This window comes from Gadus morhua, chromosome 14, assembly GCF_902167405.1.
Source record: "Gadus morhua chromosome 14, gadMor3.0, whole genome shotgun sequence".
Classification (NCBI taxonomy): domain Eukaryota; kingdom Metazoa; phylum Chordata; class Actinopteri; order Gadiformes; family Gadidae; genus Gadus; species Gadus morhua.
Window position 1 is genome coordinate 7,541,907 of NC_044061.1, and position 22,500 is coordinate 7,564,406.

The 22,500-nt window shown below is 44.4% G+C and overlaps 1 protein-coding gene across 1 annotated transcript in view; it reads left to right on the top strand.

The window, feature by feature from the left end:
- The window catches only part of si:ch211-186j3.6 (neural-cadherin), a 234,689-nt gene that overhangs the window by 163,169 nt on the left and 49,020 nt on the right, over positions 1-22,500 (top strand). The window contains exons 26-27 of the mRNA XM_030376396.1: positions 7,325-7,602; positions 14,715-14,929. Coding sequence (XP_030232256.1) covers positions 7,325-7,602; positions 14,715-14,929 — 493 coding nt within the window. The remainder of the gene's footprint in view (positions 1-7,324; positions 7,603-14,714; positions 14,930-22,500) is intronic.

A 22,500-nucleotide genomic window follows, 5' to 3' on the forward strand; every position in this document is an offset into this window, starting at 1 on the left:
CTGCATTCTAGCTGTTTATTTTTAAATACATTAAAAAGACTCCAACACGCCGCAGAGGTTTACTCTGAGAAGAGAGATGATGGCAAGCCGGATGGCAGCTCCTAATTGAGGCTCTCTGTATCGCATGTCTGCCAAATGATTAGTTGTTAACCAGCATTTAGGATCTCCCGCCGCCCATCTGTCCAACCCCATGTGAAGCAGTTGTTTTATATGTTACAAGTGGTGCCTGATTGACTCATAGACGATCGATAATCATTCAAAGTTGTCTAATTGTTTCAAATTTGTTCAAAATCTTGTATCATGTTTTTTGATGTTTCTTACATAAACACAAACCCCTGGAGCGGATCCTTTGATGACGGATTCATTATCCCTCGATTGCTTATTCCCGACCATAAATAAAAAACCTAACGTGGGGGTCAGTTTAGGTGCATACTAAGTAAAGAATTGTGGGGTTGGATTGATAATAGAAAGCAGATAAGACCATAAGACCAAACATGCCATCCATACTGATGTTGAATGAGCAGCAGGCAGTAAACAACAACTCTGGAAACAACAACACATTCAATCCTTTGTTGTGTTTTGGTGTGATCTACGCTTTTTCCCCAAAGTCTTACAATACAGTGGGTGTTTACATCCTGAGCATGGTGGCCGCCTTTGGGAATCCAACCCATAACCCTAGCAGTGTTAATATCCTCATCACCAGTTGAATTAGTCAGGCTTGATTGGATGGGGTGTATCTTCTTTCCGTGTTATCATTCATCAAAATACCTCCTCTTCATTCCTTGTGTATAATCCCTGACCAGAGGGACTTGGCATTTTTTGTTTGTCGCCGGGCCTTCTGCCGGAGAAGACCGGGATTGGAACAAGATGTGAAGCATGGCGAGGAACAGGTGGAGAGCAAGAGAAAGAACGAGAGAATAAGAGAGTGAAGATCAGCACAATAGGCTGGGGTGGTGGTGGTCGGGATTGTAGGGCAGAAGATGAGATAGCTCTTATTATAAACTAGTTCAATTCTCTGGAAATGCCTCAGAAGTATAGATGATATTCTAGTTCCATCTCTCTCTCTCTCTCTCTCTCTCTCTCTCTCTCTCTCTCTCTCTCTCTCTCTCTCTCTCTCTCTCTCTCTCTCTCTCTCTCTCTCTCTCTCTCTCTCTCTCTCTCTCTCTCTCTCTCTCTCTCTCTCTCTCTCTCTCTCTTCCGGAACCATCTGTACTTTTTAAGGATTATGGACATAGAGCAAAGCTTCTAGTTCCATCTTCATTATATATGTTCCCAGCAGCAGAGCACAAAAGCAGACTATATAGTTGACTTCCAGCAGAGCTAAGCAGCTTTTTTTTTCCCCATTGCATTTGCTGACCCCTGCTTTAAAAACCATAGAGCGTGCCCTGTGTGCCCAGGTGGTCCAGTAATGACCGTTGAGTAGAAAAAGTGGATGTTTCACAGAATTTCGTAAAGCCCAGTTCAGGTATACTATGAGGCAAGCAAAAGATTGATTTATATTTTTTTAGAAATCGATGAATAGTGCATTTCCCCTTGAGGATGGGTTATTTAAGGTCTAGCCAAGATGCTGCTCGGATTTCATAATAATCATCCATAAATTCACAAATATACCGGAACATATCATCAAGGAATTCATTAATTCATCGATGGATCATGGTGATCATTATGAAACATTGAGAAGTATCTTCATTGAGGATATTCTCCAATGCTCAGGATTCTACCCCGGAAATAAGTTCAGCTACATTGTACGCTCGAAATCTGCTTTCCTCACTGGTCAGGAAGAGGAAGAAAACATTGCAGCTTGCGATTATTTCCAGGTCTGTCCACCTTCCCACAAGCCTACTATGAGCTCATGCTACTCATGGAGACAAATGATGGCCAGTGATATGGACTACTGGAGCATGAGAAACATGACAACAAGCCCCAGATTCTTCCTAATTCCCAGCATGACACCAGCCTCCCTCCTCCTCCTCCTCCTCCTCCGCCTCCACCTCCATCCCTTAGCCCCACATCATCCTTGGCATTTGGTCAAAGCATTCCAAGGGGGACTGTCACAATGGCTTTGTCCATGCTAAAACGCTTGATCCCTGAGTATGGACAAGTCCACACACACACACACACACACACATACACGCACAAGCACACACAAATACACACACACACACACACACACACACACACACACACACACACACACACACACACACACACACACACACACACACACACACACAGCTCATACACTCTCAGCAACACTTACGTGTCTACAAATATAACTAAACGATGTAGAATTTATAGCCCCCGGCTATTTTCTCTTCACTTCTTTAAACCTTTTCAGTATATTATTTTAAGCATAAGGTAAAACCCATATTAAAACAGTATAGTGTGCCGACATTTACTGGTCTGCAAAATCAAAAAGCATAAACACTGCAACTGTAAGCTCCGTTCTAAAAGAAGAGAGCAGGTTTACTGCCTGCTTTATTTCCCTCATTAACAAAAAGAGCCCACTAGCACAAAAATGCAGTTTGAACAAGCTCGCCGTAGAGCAGCACCCTGCACAACAACAACCACTACAAAGGCTGCCGCTCGTGGTCATACACAGTGAGGTAATGGACATGTGAGGTTCGGCACATCTCTCACAAAATCAGTCAGCATCATCTGCCCTGCCACATTACACCTGGAGCTGCATGATAAACACACAAACACACACACACACACACACATGCCTCACCAATTGCTCTTACTCCCCTCCCACACTCCCCCTTTATCTAGAAACGACACCTTCACACGGGGGAAGATTATCATAGCAAAGTGAAACAGTGTGCCCAGCATCGCTTATCTAAATGCAAGCTGATGGGAGAGAGAAGGGGAGATGGAGAGCGGATGGGGGATGGAGGGGGAATTGGAGAGAGGCGGGACTGAGATGGAAGGGGTGGATAAATGAGTATGGTCTTCCCCACTAGACTATATAGGCTCCCTGCTGTGTGCCAGGTATGGGTTGCAATTAAAAAAAAAAATTCAAACCACATAACGATCACCTGGTGAGACAACGGTTTGGCTCTCTATATGTGTGTGGTCTGTTTACGAAAAAAAAAAGCAGGCGAGCGAGAGATTTAGATTGCTTCTTAAAGTGCTCGGCGCTTGAGGGAATTGCGTGCAGCTGGAAATGTACATGGAAATAAAATGTCCGCTTGTTCCCCATCAGTCTAATGAATTAGGTAGGAAGCATGGGTCTCTCTCTCTGTCTCCCCTCTCTCTCTCTCTCTCTCTCTCTCTCTCTCTCTCTCTCTCTCTCTCTCTCTCTCTCTCTCTCTATTGATAAACATACCTATATCTAGGTCTCTCTCTCACACCTGGGAGCCCCTCTACCCCATGCATGGTTGGATGAATGTCTGGCCGCTCTAGCATAAGGCCGCCAGCGCACCTCTGCTAGGATCCCTCCTGAAGAGAGGCTGTCTGCCTCAGCCTCCCATGGAGGCCGCCCCCCCCCCCCCCCCCGACCCCGCCAGCAACGATCCTCTCTGTTTGTTTCATTCTCCATTACTCTCTATCTTTCTTTCGTTCTTGTGTCTTGTGTTTTTGTTTGGATCTTTGCTTCTTCGTTGCCTTGTTTCTTTATTTATTTGCTCTCTGGTGTTCTTTCTTTCGTTGTTTATTTATTATTTTTACTTCCTATATTTTATTTCTTCAGTCTTGTGGTTCTTTCTCTGCTTTCGTTCTCTCTTTCTGTCGGTCTTGTTTCTTTCTTTGGTCTCTCATAATGTTTTTTCTTCACTACTATAGTACCAACGACATATTCACGTTATTTCGTGAAGCTTACCTCAACTTGTAGTTTGCAGGTCCACTAAAGGGGGCGTCCGGGTAGACAATTCCCTGCCAATGTACGGACAAATCACTACACCCATATTAGAGCAATATATTGTGCCAACAGTGCCAACATTGCAATTGTTAGCACGGTTCTGGAAGAAGAGAGCAGGTTTACTGCCTGCTTTATACCCCTCATTAAAAGAAAAAGCCCACTAGTACAAAATGCAGTTTGAACAATCTCGCCGTAGACCAGCACCTTATACAAAAACAACCACTACAAAGGCTGCCGCTCTCGGTCATGCACAGCGAGGTAATGGACATCTGATGTTCGGCAAGTCTCTCAAAATCAGTCAGCATCATCTGCCCAGCACCATTATCCCTGCAGCTGTGAGATAAATACACACGCACACACGCAAACACATGCACACACACGCAAACACATGCACACACACACACAACTTAAACTTCTCAACCATTATCTTCTCCTATACTCAGTCTTTACTCAAACCTCTCCTCCATTCACAATAAGAAAGGATTAATTGTTGTAATTAAAATATGTATTCTGTGTTGAAAAAGTATCTTGCAAAATGGCCTTAACCCTAGCTTTTCAATTTGGGCACATTGTGTGTGTGTGTGTGTGTGTGTGTGTGTGTGTGTGTGTGTGTGTGTGTGTGTGTGTGTGTGTGTGTGTGTGTGTGTTTCTGCTTGTATGTGTGTGTGTGTGTGGTGCTTGCACTCTGACTCTGTTCAGGGCTACTGGAGTGTTGCTAAGTTACACATTCAAGTGTTTTCAATTTCACAGCATGCCTTTTCATTTCTTTCACAACCAATTCTGATACTTAAAAGTAATAATTTATCATTGAAGGTCTTGGTTTCAGGTTGAGAGCATAATATGTTGACTTTCTTTTTCTGCCACTTGAATTCCTGCTGTATCATTACGTACAGCTACTTTCAGTAGCAATAAACTTGAAAACGCAATCAAACAGCACAGGCTTCAAAGGTTTAATTTCAGTAGTTATCAATGTCAAGAGTCTGTGACACATAGCCAAGGGGTCCGCAACATAATTGATCCACTTAATCATTTGTCCAGGTGTTTATCTGAATTATCGCGCTAATAACTATTCCCAAAATCAATAAGTAAATGCTCCACTAAAAGAAGGACAATATACAATCCTCCGCTTTATGGATGGACATCCCCTACTGGGGGTATGTCGATTATGTTATTTTTGCCTTGTAACCATAAAGAGGTCTGAGAGGAAGCAGGAATTAGTGTGTTTAATTTATTTGATATTTACAACCAGGCTGCATTCACTCCACAGAGAGCGAGAGCGCAAGAGAGAGAGAGAGAGAGAGAGAGAGGCGCTGTGCATCAAACCCCGTCCCAGTGAGAGAGAGAAAGAAGGAACAAATCCTAACAAACCACTGGGGAGACTCGTTTAAGAATACGAAGAAAAAGAAAAACAGATAAACCATGATTGTTGCCTGGAGGCCAACAGTCTATTTTATATTCATTTGTCTTGAAAGCAAACTAAACATGCAAAGACAGTCAACACTAACAAAGGCAAATTAAGCGTTGCTTGTATCAAAGAGATAACCGAATCCCCAGGCCAACTTTGGGATTACTTGTAACAGATGTGAACTGCACTGCTTTTAAATTTACTCCTCATTATGCCATGTGGAATCACTCTGCTTCGTTAGTGGTGGGTTATCGGGGGATTCCGTGTTAAAAGGTAAAGTGTTTGTGAATGGGAGAATTAATAGACAGCAAAGCGTGACATTTGCGCACAGCATATACAATGATCCTGCCCATTTCATTGAGGATATTCCATGAAACGTTCTGCGAGCGTGTTTCCTTATCAGCCTCACCTGGGGGATTGTGAATAAATAATCCACTTCGGAGCGTTGCCCTTGTAGCAATCTAATTTGCTGATGTATGCAGAAACATCACAACAACCCTTTGAAGTTCCTTATGACGCGGGGTCATCTTATTTGCTCTGATCTGAGCTCTGTATCAGCAGGGGGCGCTACCAAAATATAATGCTTATGTTCACGTAAATGAGGCGTGTCAGCTCCCTACTGCCAACCGTTTGAACTCCACATCAACCTGCATTAGATCAGGGCTCAGGGTGGCTCGTCTCTTCTGGCTCTGCGGTCGACTGCCTTTGCTGTTGACGTATGTGGTCGCCTTTTAGCGTTGAAACGGAAACAAATCTAAGGTTTTGTTTGTGCTTGTGAGAAAGAGGTATTGAACCCCCAACTCACATGCGGGACGGGACGCATCCAAGGAGTCAGTTGGTCAAAAGCAAGAGTCGGCTCAGAGAGTTGAAGGTTGCAAAAATGGTGCCGGTTTATTAACAGTGCCAAAAAGTAGAAAAAGTCACACAAACTAATACAGCCTCACGGCAAGCTGTTGCATATCAAATGCACGAGTTTTTCCCCTCACCATGTCTCCCCAATAAATAGACCTACCAATCAGGGCCGATTGGGAGAGCCCACTGGGATAGGGGTCGCATTAATATAACATGATCAATCAAACACCACAGAACAATAGCCCGAACACTATATGTTCATCAAACGATGCATACAAATATATACACACACACACACACACACACACAACACAGTCTTTGATGAATAAATCACACCAACCATAACGACACTCAGAAGTGCAAACGCTACCTCACCACCCCCGCCATTAGCAAACCAAATGAACTGTCCCGGAACAGAAAATAAAGCCCTGGTTCCCATGCGGCACGCGTTGCCCATGGACCAGTTTGCCGGACGGACAGGAAGAAGGGTAGTTGACAAATAAATGTATGTGCGAATTATCGAGCATGTTGTAAATAAATGGAGTGTATTAAACTGGTGTGTGGTTGTTTGTAGTGTGGTGCTATGTGTGTATGCAAAGGTAAACGGCTAAATGGTAGCATCTGGGGAAATGCGACCCTCTCTTTTTACAGTGCTCCTTTTGTTTGGTTCGAGCCAGAAGCTGAAGAACTCTTAAGTTGACAGATTTGTCTATGCGATGACAAGCTTAATGGTTTCAATGTTATTGTTGCATTTATCAAGGGAATCATTTACTCTATTCACATTTTTTCCATTGAATGTGTTATGCACACAATATTATTCTATGTAATCATCCCTTCCTTCCTCCGTCCAACTTTCTCTCCCTCCTTCACTTCCTCTCTTCCCTTACCTATCTTTTTTTTCCCTTCTCCCTCCCTCTCTGAATGCACCTCCCTCCAACACCCCATCCCTCCTTACCTCATCCATATTGCTCCTTCTCCCTCCCTCCTTCACTTCCTCCCTTCCCTACCTTAATCTCGGCCCCTTCTCCCTCCCTCCCCTAATGCACCTCCCTCCAACACTCCCTGCCTTACTCCCTCATCCACATCACCCCTTCAATCTCCCTTCCTCCTTCGCTCCCTCCCCCATTCGCTCCTTCCCCCACCTCCCCTCCCCCCTCTCCCAACCCACCTCCCCCCCCCCCCCCCCCCCCCCCCCCCCCCCTCAACAGCTCCAGTCCTTCCTGCAGGTCAACGTGTCCCAGGTGCGGGTGGACGAGTGCCCCGGCTCGGACTGCGACGGCGCCAGCGGCTGCACCACCACCCTGAGCGTGCGTGACGCCCTGACCGTGGTGGACTGCGGGCCCGTGGGCCTGGTGTCGGTGACGGTGGAGCCCATGGCCGTGTGCACGTGCCCGGGCCGAGACCACTCGCACCAGCCCTGCGGAACCTACCCGAGGAGCCCCTGCTTCAACGGCGGCACCTGTGTGGACACGCAGAACGGCTACAGGTGCGTGACGGGGTACCGTGGAGGGACCGCTCATCCAGGGGCTGGACCCGCGGATAGGCCCGCTCACACTCATACACACACACGCACACAATCATGAATACACACACACACACACACACACGCAGACATACACATACATACATACAAACACACACACACTCATTCATACACATACACCCATACAAATGCACATACACACACTCAAACATAAACACACTCGCACACGCACACACACACACACACACACACACACACACACACACACACACACACACACACACACATAAGCAAAACTAAAAAAACTGGATCTTTCTATATCTCTTTCTATCCAATTCAATAATGTGAGAACAATGTATTGGCTTCTCCTCATAAACTTATTGCATCTAACACATTTTCACAGTTGGCCTGTTAGCTTAATATCTGAATGTTCATTGCAATGGTATGCCAGATACTTTCTTGGTAGAAAATCAATTTCTCTTTGAAGGGAGTTGCTTTCGACCTCATATTATAACATAATCTCAACTACCACTGTTGCACAAAGGAAGCCATCCACCATCAATACCCTTGCAAGTAAAGACAAAGTTAAATAACATAGAGCTGAATAATTCAGAGACTGATTCAATATTGAAAGGGGGGATTTGTAAGGTGCCCAGAAGGAGATGGATGAACAAATCAAGGTGCTAGGGTATAAAGTTGAGGGTATGAATTATGTTTCACTCTTTTAACAGAAAAAATCAATAGACTTTTGTTGAAACTGAAAGTGTGAAAATCTCAAAGGCTGAAGGGGAGTTGTGAATTTGTCCATGCTTGATAGCAGAAATCAAATAAATAGCAGGAAGAATTTATTTAGTGGTGTACCTTGAGTGATCTCAAATAGGGCAATACATTTTTGGCATATGGTATCTGATGTTTGTCATTAGATCATCACATTGTGTACAGCACTCAATCATGGCCTGACATGCAGCGCCTAAACTTCATTGTGCCTGCAACCAACAATACACAGGAAAAAACATAAAAATAAAAAAAGATTGTAAAACAAACATTCAGTTCCTATTCCACCCTCACACCAAGAAACGCAACTCCAAACTAATGAATGACTATGAACATTGTGAACCCAGCCGCCCACCAACCTAATTGGAACACTGAACAGACAGACAAACAAAGTAATTTGAATTAATTGCACACATACATGCATGCATTGATACATAGAGTACACACATATATAGGATCTACAAATAACCTCCCCCCCCCCTCCCAACTGGTTCGCACACCCACCAGCCAAAGCTGAAATATTCAATCTTAAGAATCAAAGTCTGAATAAGTCCAGAAACATATTGTCAAACACGGTTGCTTAATGAGAGAATTGGCACCTTTGGTCTGTTTTGAAGGCTTTCAACTAGCGGCGTTTCAGAATACAACTCTCCACAAGAGCTACTGTTTCTTTGCATATCAGGCACATTGGTTTGGTTTTCAATTGAGGGATATTAAACATGTCCTTTTCAATCCATCTGTACATCTTGTTCAATGCAGATGTTCAATGTCAACTTCCTTTTAGCGGCCACCTTTGAACAGGCCGTTTAAGATTGGTTCTCGTCTGAAATCAACACTGGAAAACGAAGCTAGGCTAATAGCTTACTGCTGGCTAAACTAGACTATAAGCTGTAACAATACTATTGTATGTCATTTGACGTATGACATTTTAGAGTGTGAACTTAGAAATTATCAGCGGTAATATGCACCTGACTGTTGAATAGAGTGACAGAGATGGGTTTATACAATGACCAATTACGAAACTTAAATAATTAAGTGAAGAACATATAAGAAAACAAAAGGATGAAGCTTGCTGCGCTGTCAAATTTCATTTAACCTGATTCTGCGTCATCCCATTGTTGTCATGGAGATGATGATGCCGCTGAATGGGATTGGACTAATCTAAAGGGAGACACCATCACACTAACAGTGGCGCAGTCGAACATTTGGAGCACTACTTCTCGACTTGTTGAATCGTAACAATGTTGCCCAGAAAATACAAATATAACTTATGATAAAATAATAATTAGCTAAGAGTCCAGAGACAGCTATGGTTTTGTCCGGATGTGGACCCAAGTCGGGTCTTTGAAGATGAATGGTTTCACATTCTCTTAAGGTGTGTTGTTTATATTGTCGACAAAGTGCCCAGAAATGTCATAACAAGAATTTTTTGAATTGTAATCGAGGTGAAACTTTTAAACTGCTTCAAGTCTGTTAATTAAAACTATTCCGGTCTACTGATGTGCAGGATAGGGGATATTAAAGTGTAAATACCAGGCTTAAATAAAGGAACACAGGGACTTGAACAATGATTCCAATCTATTGCTCCTGTTTTGGTTAATAGGATTTATGTTTTGTATGATAATGGAAATATATTGCATCTACAACATAATTACTAAATACTACCAATGGCTTCTCTTATATGTAGGGATTAGAAAACGTATGTCACTCAGAACCGGACTATTTTTATGTAGTGTAAAAACAAAAGCCATACTTTAAAGACAGCTTTAGATATATCTATGTTCCACTTTCAAGAGTAACAATATTTACTGTGAAAATGGTCAAATGAATAGTTTTAGACACTCTATTTAAAAAAAAACATAGATATACATGTTCTACAAACAATGAACGAAAAAGATTTGTCTGTCTCTTTGCCGGCCAAATCCTGAATGAGTATTTAGTGTGTTTCTGTGTGTGGAGGTGAAAGGGATCAGGTGGCTGACCAGCACTCATCGTACCCGGACCTCTGTGGCCGTTCCCTGGAGTCCAGCCTTGAAGGTTACAAGGCCTTCATTTTTACATTATGGATGTAAAGACGAGAAAAATAGCATTTTTTTCCCTCTCCAACCACATGGAGAGGCTAACACGCTGCGTGTCAAGCTCCCCGATATGAAAGACTCAGAGCATGACATTATACGTGCGCACGCAAGCATGTGCATGTCCATGTGTGGTAAGGGGGGTGGGTTGCAGAATTGTAGCGTCAATGTATATCCACTGTTGTCGGGTCAGAGGCGTTTCACCGCTTACCCTTTGAACGAGGAGCCCGGTTCTGAGGGGGGTGGTGGTTCCCGGGGGGGCCTGTGTGGGGGGCTTAACCCTGGCCTGTCTTAGCCTCAGCCCGGCCTCTGAGGCGGACTCGGCCCCCACCTCTTTCGCGGGGATCGTTGAAGGGCTCTCTGCGACCAATTAGAGTGACGGCGGGAAAGCGCGAGGGCCCTTGTTCTCCCACGGAAAACAAGACACCGACGTGGACTTTATTTAATGATGAAATCTTGTCGTGTGTGTGTTTGTGTGTGTGTTTGTTTGTTTGTTTGTTATGCAAATATTATGATTTTTCTGCGGTGTACCGTGTGGTCGGACAATAACCGTTGCCTATTTCTGTCTCTGGGGCGACGGGAGGCTATTTGGTTTTCGTCGTCTTCGGCTTGCGTTTCGACGGTTCGACTAACAACGACGACAGAGGCTGTCAACAACGGCGTGCCTGCGATGGCGTCCGGATTGGGAATGATTTGGTTCTGGGGGTCCATAAGCCTCTCTCTACCCCCCCCCCCCCCCCCCCACACACACACACACACAACACCAAACACCTAAACAAACAATCTGCCGCATAGACAAGTAAACAACGACTTGAAGCGCATAAACATATTGTTGTTGTCTCAAGTAGCACACTTAGCATTCTTCTGCAGACCCTTTCAAATTATAAGCAGAGAGTGAAACAGACAAGGGTCTAATTCTGACTCAGCCTCTCCGGATGGGATGTAATGTGGCTCACCGCTAGTCCGTAGCAGAAGGACTGGATGCAGCACAGAATAATCACCGGATTAAACGCACACTGAGACACATGCGCACCCAAGCACGCACAAAAACACGCACACACGCACACAAACACACACACACACACGCACACACCCACACATGTTGTCCTCTCTCTTTCTATCTCTCTCTCTCTCTCTCTCTCTCTCTCTCTCTCTCTCTCTCTCTCTCTCTCTCTCTCTCTCTCTCTCTCTCTGTATCACCTTCTCTGCTTCTCTCTTCCTTCCTTTATCTTCTCTCTGATCCTGCATTCATCCAAATGAATAGTGTTGCATATAAAACCAAACAACATAGAACCAGTGACTAAATCAGTTGTTATGCTTGCCACATTAACACCCACCAATACACCTTGATTGATTCTTTTTTTGCTACGTATCTTTCACTCTCTCTTTCTCTTTCCTATTTTGTCGATAAAGGCACAAATCCCATAGAAATTAATGCATACAGCCACCAAGATACAGTTTATTCAGGCAACATATTGTCCCTCTCCTGTCTTACATTACGGTCGATTTCAGACCTCAAACTTTACTTGCCTAGAATCCTTGAATTGGCCGTCACTGCTTGTGATAATCCTGGACAGATGCAATGCGGTGAAGCAACCCAGCCGGGACGTGACGGGTTGTGTAAGGGTTCAGGGGAGCCGCCACCACTTATGAGCTCATACGTCTCAAACGTCTCTTGGAAGTCAGTGTGTTCCTGTCTTCGAGATAGCGTGGGATGAGTGTAGCACTGTGGGTAAGTTGGTTAAAGATCACACAAGCCCATGCTAGGCTCTCAACGGAAACCGATGTCATGTCTTTGAGCACAGCAGCAATCTTACCCGGAAAAGGAAGGTAAGTCTGCTCTGTGTCATGTAAGTGTAGCAGAGTTTTGAGGATGCGTCAATTTCGGTATGGCTGTTCCACACTCACGACGATGAATAAGTAAATGCATACAGTTCGTATTCAGAGTTTTTAGTGGGTTATTTTGAAAACAGCCTTTTATACTCACAGCAGATTTATCGAAGGAAACCAACGCGATCTGGCTCCATGTTGAGTTTCACTCTCCACACCCCTGGGGTCAGCCATTTTCACATGTCAAGTTATTCTTCAGTCCCATTAGCATCTGAATCGTTTCCCGAGTCACTTTGTGAACCCAAGTCTTTTGGCATTTCCCTGCCAGGAGTCAGAGGGGCTTCTCCCTCCTTGATCTCGGCGAGCAAAGCCCGCAGGCCTTCCTGCACTCCCAGTCTTTCTTAAGACCAACATTCATCTGCATTATGGGACGTCATACCTCAGCCGTGATAGCATGGTGTTTTTATCTCTTCTCCGTGGTCACAGGTTGTGGTGAAAGTTATTTTGCCCGAAACATCCATTGGCTGTTGCCTGGACTGGTGGTAGGGCTCAAGTCTCCCTCAGATGAAAGCATCTGAGACGGATTTTCACAATTAATTGCACAGTTGTTGACAAATTATGTCCCCTCAATGTATCTAATAGTCCTGCTCCAAATTCTGCAATGTTATGATAATCAGGGCAGCCTTGCGATACATTCTCAGTATACTGAATAGCACAGTGGCTCACATTGTTAGGATTTTTCTCTTTTAATATGTTTTTTTTGTTTGGATTGGTTTTGTGAACTATTTATCATTCTGCTATAACAATGGGCCCTGGGCCTGGATGTGTTCTCAATGCTTAATACACTTACTGATAGATTCCATCCTCTGGCTTCTCCAAGGTTAGCAAGTTACGCAGTGAGTCGCACCTCTGTGCAATACGCTCAATGGAATGAAACACTTGCATCACAAAGCAAAAACAGTTGAATACAGAATACTTTAATGTGCTTTCTTTGCCCAACCTTTGAATATGCATCAGTGGGAATTTTCATCGAGATGTCGTCCGCCATCTCGATCCAATTTTCTATTGGACCAATAGCATGGAACCAGCAAAGCCCATTGGTTGGATGGAGATTATGATTGGGTCCAAACTCCTCTTGTTTGGACCTAATGCACACACACGCACACCCGCACACACTTGCACACCCGCACACAGGCAATATTATATTTATTTGGAGAGCGGAGAGGCAGTCTGGTTGAGTGTTGCAGTGCAGCTGAGAAGGCCAACCAATTACATTTTCATAGAACCAACAAGACAAAGCCGCCAAAAGTACTCTCTGCTTAAAATTGACCAAAAAAATCTCCAAACCTAATTCGACATACACAAGGCTGTACCTGCACGTGGCGCTCCTATCCACATGCATGTGCTTTCCTCTTAGTTTGTGTTTGTGTGTGTGTGTGTGTGTGTGTGGAGGGGGGGGGGGGGGGGGTGTAAGTGTGTGATCTGTTTGTCTCGTCGTCTGCAGGCAGTGAAGAGACATCATAATCCTCAGCAGTCAGGTACCATCTCAGATCTCAGTGATTTGTGACAGGCGACAACCTGTGTGTTTGTCTTACTGTGTGCTTGTGTATGTGTCTTGGTATGCTTGTTTCTTTATGGGTATGCTTGTGTGTGTGTGTGTGTGTGTGTGTGTGTGTGTGTGTGTGTGTGTGTGTGTGTGTGTGTGTGTGTGTGTGTGTGTGTGTGTGCCCTCTGTCTACCCCAGATGAGCATGATGAAGGAAGGGAATTGAAGCAAAAAAAAGAGAAAACATCCTGATGAGAATGTGTGTTTGTTTGTTTATCTGACAGAATGGATGTGTGTGTGGGAGTGTGTGCTCATGTCTGTGTTTCAGTGTGTGTGTGTGTGTGTGTGTGTTTGTGTGTGTGTGTGTGTGTGCATTCAGGTACCGCTGTGTGGCTGTTTGTGTGCGGTCGGGGAGTAGGTTTATTTCCACTGTTTAGCAATATATCTACAATGTGTAATTCCAAGGCCATAGTTAAAAATTAGCAAAACAAAAAGGGGCATATTATGTACGAAAAGACACAATTAGGTATAATTATTAATCATACCTTGTTTTATAATGATCACAATTAATGTTGATCATGGAAGTTTGTCAGGATTTATAATTCCCTTTTCTTTCTTTTCTCTATTTGAGGAAACACACACACACACACACACACACACACACACACACACACACACACACACACACACACACACACACATCCACTTACATACCCTCATGTCTGGACACAAAATTGATGTTTTTACGATGAGACAATCAAACGAATTGCGTGTTTTTCCAACGGGAGACAAAACATGGTTTGGGGGTCAATTGGAAGCATGTGTGTGCCTACTCAGTATGAAACCACATCCACCAAAAATAACCTCTAATCCCCCCTCACTCTCCTTCAGGTGCCAATGCCTGGCGCAGTTCGAGGGGCCCGAGTGTCAGCAGAACAAACGCAGTTTCCACGGTAACGGCTATGCGTGGTTCCCGCCGCTGGCGCCGTGCTTTGAGAGCCACGTGTCGCTGGAGTTCATCACGGAGCAGGTAGACGGCCTACTGCTGTACAGCGGACCCTTGGCCCAGCTGCTGCCATGGGACCAGGAGGACATCATGGCTATAGGTAGGACATCATCACTATAGGTAGGACAGCATGGCTGTAGGTAGGACTGCATGGTTATAGGTAGGACACCATCACTAAAGGTAGGACAGCATGGCTGTAGGTAGGACTGCATGGATATAGGTAGGACATCATCACTATAGGTAGGACAGCATGGCTGTAGGTAGGACATCATGGCTATAGGTAGGACATCATCACTATAGGTAGGACAGCATGGCTGTAGGTAGGACTGCATGGTTATAGGTAGGACATTATCACTTTAGGTAGGACATTATGGCTATAGGTAGGACAGCATGGCTCTAGGTAGGACAGCATGGCTGTAGGTAGGACAGTATGGCTATAGGTAGGACAGTATAGCTATAGGTAGGACAGCATGGCTCTAGGTAGGACAGCATGGCACTAGGTAGGACAGTATGGCTATAGGTAGGACAGCATGGCTTTAGGTAGGACATTATCACTATAGATAGGATAGCATGGCTATAGGTAGGACATTATCGCTATAGGTAGGACATCATGGCTATATGTAAGGCAGCATGGCTGTAGGTAGGACAGTATGGCTATAGGTAGAACAGCATAGCTATAGGTAGGACATACTGGCTATATGGAGAACACCATGTCTATAGGTAGGACATGATCACTATAGGTAGGACATCAAGGCTATATTGAGGACAGCATGGCTTTAGGTAGGACATTATCACTATAGGTAGGACAGCATTGCTTTAGGTAGGACATTATCACTATAGATAGGATAGCATGGCTATAGGTAGGACATTATCACTATAGGTAGGACATCATGGCTATAGGTAAGGCAGCATGGCTTTAGGTAGAACATTATCACTATAGGTAGGACAGTTTGGCTATAGGGAGGACATCATGGCTATATGTAGGACATGGGCATCAACGATATAGGGAGGACATGGAGGGGGCTGGAAAACAATATAATTGTATACATGTTTAACTGAATAGCTATATGAATGACTGGCTGGATGACATTAGGCATATGACCAACTATCTGTCAGAGTAGCAATATGTGAAAAACAGAAGAGTACCATGCCTTCTCAAAAGACTAGTCTTTTTCTCCTTCGGCACGGATCCAAGATAAACAAAACATGCCCTTAAATGTCACAAAAGCCATGCATGAAGTGTGTTTGTCTTGACATGTGATGATTTAGCTCTGCTTCTTGGTTCAGGTATATTGGAGTTGGATGTATTATCTGATACGGATGCGTCGTCATTTATCTTAAAAGCCACAACAGTACGAGGGAATCATTTTGAAGGTTTAAGCTGTCTTTGTTTATGTATCTTTCATTGCAAAATGCAATCTGTCATCGCATTATTCCAACCGTCAACAACACTGCGGCATACTTCCACATGCACAGTTTGTGTGTGTCTTTGTGGTGATACTTGTGTGTGAGTGTGTGTCTGTGTGTGTTAGTGTATGTGTATGTATCTTTGGGTTTATGTGTGAGTGGGTGTCTGTGTTTTTGTGTACGAGTTTGTGTGTGCATGTATGTGAAAGTGGGTGGTGATAATGGGATTTAGTGTTATAAACTTGATCTCATACCTTGATGCTCCTGGGAATATCGCAGGGTGTTTCAGAGAGTGAAGCAGGGCTGCATTCACAGAGGCGGGCAGGAATTAAAGAAGAGGCGGGAGGACAAAATGTCTTGTACATTTCCGAATATTTAGGGCTTTTATCTTGCAGACTGACAGCCCACTCCAGTTCTCTTGTCATCTCTCTCTCTCTCTCTCTCTCTCTCTCTCTCTCTCTCTCTCTCTCTCTCTCTCTCTCTCTCTCTCTCTCTGTCCTTCTCCTTCTGTCTCTCTCTCTCTCTCTGTCCTTCTCCTTCTGTCTCTCTCTCTCTCTCTCTCTCTCTCTCTCTCTCTCTGTCCTTCTCCTTCTGTCTCTGTCTCTGTCTCTCTCTCTGTCTTTCTCTGTTTCTCACTCGGGAGAAATTCTGTTGTTCGATCACTGCCAAAATAATGTGCGTGGGGAGTTAAGCACTACCGGTAAAGTTACGTGTGTGTTTGATATGTGTGTGTGTGCATGTGTGTGTCCACATCAACGTGCATGTGCATGTGTGTTATTGTTTGTGTTTGCTTCCATGCTTTAGTTTCCTGTATCATCAGAAGGCTGGGAAGAGACCCTCTTTTGGAACAAGACAGTGGGTGTACTCAGAGCTGGATTCTCATTGGTCAGAGAGAGTATTCAGTGGGGGTTTACACTTCGAGAGAGATGATGCATTAATTTCAAGGTTCAGCTACTACTACAGATGCATCATAAGGCGGTCGTGCTCCCGGTTGAAACTACAGGGACTCAAGTAAGAAACTAAAGAGGTTCTCCCTTTAAAACAATGGTGGTTTAAGTGCAACTAATGAACACCAACAAAATAAAGATCACATATTAATACATTTGTGAACATGTTGGCCAATTATGCCATTGATTGCTTGCTTGTTAACCTCAATCAGATACCGTTAAGCAATTTATATGTTAATTATGTTCCTATGCATCGGTGTGATTTGGATGTTCTGTAAAAATACATTGAACTCGATTAGTTAAATCTGAGTCGTATACAAGTCCACCGACGTGCACGACTGAGCGCTGCGAGCTTGGCCGATTCACTTATGGTCTCTCCAGCTCCCCCCCAGCCCCCTCTTTTGTATTTAATACATGGCTGTCAAAGAAATGTTCTCCATAATATGTTACGCCATACCAGCAGCCACGTGGCGGGTGTCGCTTCGGATATCTGCATCGCACATACATTTTTTTCCTTTTACTTTTGGCAGCACAGTTTCACCTCTGTGACACGGCGCTGATGGGATCCCTCCCAAACACGGCGAGGAACTAGATGTGAAGGGAGGGAAGGCAGCCAAGAAAATCCATGGGAACATACAACAACACATGGGACACCAAGAAACGGGGAGAACAAGCCCGGCTGCTCGGCACGGATGTGATTGAAAGACAAAAGAGCCGTATTGGAACGGGTTACAATGACAAGAACATGCACAAGAAAACAGTGTGTGTGTGTGTGTGCGTGTGTGCGTGTGCGTGTGTGTGTCGAGGGAGGAGGTGTGTGTGTGTGTGTGTGTGTGTGGGTGTGTGTGTGTGTGTGTGTGTGTGTGTGTGTGGGGGGGGGCAGTTGTCTGCCAACCAGGCCGCTGCTCGTGGAATTGGTTCACACGACCGCGATCTGAACTTCAGACACTTGCGTGACATTACTTGTGACGGCGGTGACAACAACATCGATAACCCTTTGATTAAAAAAGGGAGCGGATGAGCTGCTCCGGCACCAGGGTGCAGACAGCTTAAAGAAACTCCCTCTGTTTAAGTCTGAGGGAAGCTGAATTCGTTTTTTTTAACCGCTGTGGGGATTGTGTGTGTATGTGCGTGCGTGCGTTCATGCATGCATCATGCATGTGAAACTTAAAACTATATTAAGGAGATCTCACTCCCGGACCCATGCATCTGTGATGAGCACTCAGGCTTGTCCATGTTTTAGGTGTGGGTGTGTGTGTCTGTGTGTGTGTGTTTGTGTGTGGGTTAGCATGTGTGTGATGAACCGGGTACTGTGACTTTCCCCATATTTGAAGTGGATGACAGAACCGGTGCATGGGAGTGTGCCAAGGGAGATAGAGGAGAACGGATCCTGGTTTGCGGTCACGAAGGGTGTGATGGAGGAAGAGGACTGTGCATGGATATGTGAACAATGAGGGAGGCTTCGATAAGAATCAAGGACCCAGCCTTCTGGTGTTTCTGTGTTTCTGTGTGTGTGTGTGTGTGTGTGTTTAACCGACTTTTGTTGAATGAATTAACGGATAGCTCAACAAGGGAGAAATAAGCAGCAGGATTAATTCATGACTGTGTTTTCATATGTTTGGGAATAATGTGTCTGTCTGCTTAAGTTTCAGTACGCACACATGACATTTGGTAAACAAATCAGACATTTCTTAATGTTAAAGTGGAGATTCAGATCAAAATCCAAACTTATAAAATGAAGCTCTGTTGAATCCGATACGTTGTCCAAGGCCCAGGTGTGATCCATGGTCGGTGTGTCTAAAGCACTCGTCTTACTCAAGGATTGTGCCTCACCAAGACACCTGCAGTTCAGGCAGCACACTGCATGGTTGCCACTGGAGCACTTTTATGTCAGAATTCTTTAGAGGTTCATTATGTTTAATTTAGTACTGGCCGTGAACCAAATGACTCCCCCCCCCCCCCCCCCCCCCCCCCCAGCCCAGACCCTTTCCAACAGCTAAGTTGGCTTGTATCTTATAAACTGAGAGTAGGTGTTTTTGTTCATTTCCCTAATTTCATTCACACAATAGTCTGCAAATAAATCAGTTTTACCGATCATCATTCTTTGACATAACCACTATTTACATATCAGTGTTTGAAATATAAAGCAAAGGTTGCGATGAATTTCAATTAAGGAACACTAACTACGGTTGATGGCTAACAATGTGGTTCTCAACCTATAGTTCATTGCATAATTAGGGTGTCGGCACACCTCGTAATGCATTTTCATTAGCATACTAATTGACCACCAGTAACTATACCGCTACGTGCAGTCATTATTGGTCATTAAATCATCAGCTTAGCTGTTACTGTCAAAATGTCTGCCAAAAAGCAATGGTTTTAACAACCGAGCCTTGTGTTGTGACTGACTTGATTGTTAACAAGCCTATACATATATACTTTATATGTAATACTTATATTTACTGTAAATATAAGAGAACGTTTGGAATGAAAATGTAACAGTGAACCTTGAAGAATCATCAAATGCGCTACGTCGACTTTGGTACAGCTATCGAAAATATAAATATATTAATTCAAAGAGACCATTGGTTTGTATATCTGCGATATAATCATTATCACTTGAATATCTCTGTCTGAAATCGAACGCAAAGGTTTGAGTGGATGACAATTAAGGGTTGCCTAATTGCAGTTGATGGGTTAACAATGTGGTTCTCCACCTATGGTTCACGACGTAATGCAAAGTGACAGCCTGCTTCGTAATGCATCAGCATTAGCATATTAATTAACCTGTAACTTTACCGCTACGCGCCAACATTTGTGTTTATTTATTTATCAGCTAGGCGGGCACTGACAGAAGATTTTCTTCTGACGCAGTTTGGCAATATTCTTATCTTTTACCAATCTAAGAGTGCTTGGGCTTTGAGTGTAAGGGCACCCTTGTGACATCACAAACAACATTGTTCAAAAGCACTTAAGAAAATACAAATCCTTTCCTTGGTTAAGAATAGCGATAGCAAAGAAACGGAAGAGGTCTGTTAAACATAAGGGCTAAAAGGGTACTGATAGACGGAGCGTACTCATTCCAAGGTACAAAACATTGTCCAGATAACCCTAGCCATCCAGTCCAATGCCGACGCCACTGACAATTTTTACCTCACTTTGGCCTGTCGCTACATCTATCCAAAGAATGTAATAATATGAAAAAATCTTTCTCGGAAGCATTATGCACCAAACCCATGCTATGAAAGGACTGCCAGCACTTTTGGCCATGAATGTGGTTCTTCATTGGTGTCGATAGGTTACCCTTTGATTGGCATCAATTCGCTTGGTTAATAAAAAGGCTGGAGAATACCGTTAGAAAGGGTTATTTATGGATTCCCTCTGAAATTGCCAAGTCAATGCTGAATGGTAAAGTTCAGGGTGGGGATCTGAAGCACATTTTAGTTGTTTTAAAATAATTGGCTCTCTTGTGGAAAGAGGCCTCGACTATTGGTCACTGGATTAACAGAATGTGAAATGCTTGGTAATATTTTGTAAACTGAGTTAGCCCACCCGACACAGGTCCTACTGTCTTGGATTGTCCCGATACGGGGTGTCCTTGTCACCCCACATCAACAATGCCCGCCAATACACTTTTCGCATTTACGGTATATTAGTCACATAAATTGCTCTTACGACTCGTATTCTGGGGAAATCATCGACTCGATCCTTTGCAAATGCAATGTTGATGCTCCCGAGTCAGGCATGAGTGTGTGTGTGTTTGACGCATTCTTCACACACACACACACACACACACACACACACACACACTCGTAAACGTGCACGCACGCACGCACGCACGCACGCACGCACGCATGCACGCACACACGCACGCACGCACACACACACGCAAATGTCACACAAATACATACACACACAGACACACACACACGGCAAATAGCAATGAGCGATAATAGCCAGAGGCAGGAGTTTGTTGAATCAATAGACAAATTAACATGACAAATTAAATCTGTGTGATTGCCGTACCCTTGAGGAATATAAAAGAGAAAAGCGGGAAAATTGCCCCGGCGATGGTTGACGTTTTTATCAAGCCTGCGTACGTGTGAAAATGCCAGAGTGTCTACGTTATACATTCAATCAGCGCCCATATAACAACTAACACATCTGTTGCATTACTCCGAGCCAAAGACAAAAATATAATATCTGAGCTCAGTTCATCATAATATGTTTACGATGTTAATTTCATTAGGGATCTTAGTTGTAGCGTCTTGGAGGGGACATTTTGAGAGCATGAAGGAGGAAAGATTAGAATAAAGTTGAGGGGAACTAAGCTAAGATAAGCCTTTCACCAAGTACAAGCACATCCCTGCTTTCTGTGTGTGTCTGCGCACATGGGCACACCAACGTGCACACACACAGGTACACACACGTACACACACACAAACACACACACATACACACGCATGCCTGCACACACACAGGCACGTACACATGTACACTCAAACATGCACACACACACACACACACACACACACACACACACACACACACACACACACACACACACACACACACACACACACACACACACACACACACACACACACCCATCTCGGGGGGCCAATTCCCCGCCCAACCGTCCGGTAGTCCATGGTTGGTCTATGGTTTGTCAAGCGCATCGCTCCTCAAATGACTTTCGCCAGTGGCCATGGCGGGCTCACATGTTTGATCCGCAGGTGCAAGCGTGCTGACGGACCACTTCTTTGTCAGGAAAACACATTTCTGTGTCAGTTCTGCTGATTTGTCTACAAGCAGAATGTATTTTGTATTCACTTTTGGCTAAACGCATTTAGATAGCGCCTCTGTGTGTGTGTGTGTGTGTGTGTGTGTGTGTGTATGTGTGTGTGTGTGTGTGTGTGTGTGTGTGTGTGTGTGTGTGTGTGTGTGTGTGTGTGTGTGTGTGTGTGTGTGTGTGTGTCCCTCGCAAATATTTGTATTTTCTTTTTTTTGTGTTTCTGTGTGCATTCATGCCATTTGCAATGCTGCTGCTGGTGGGAGATTTTGCCGGTTGGGCTGCCGGCTCCCTGCAGGCTGTCAGAAAGGAGAGGACATTATTCATATTTAAGAGCCTCTTCCCTGTGTGTGTGTGTGTGTGTGTGTGTGTGTGTGTGTGTGTGTGTGTGTGTGTGTGTGTGTGTGTGTGTGTGTGTGTGTGTGTGTGTGTGTGTGTGTGTGTGTGTGTGTGTGTGTTGGGGGGGGGGGGGGGGGGGGGGCGGGGGGTTGCCCAGAGACATCCTCCACACACACCCTTCCCTGC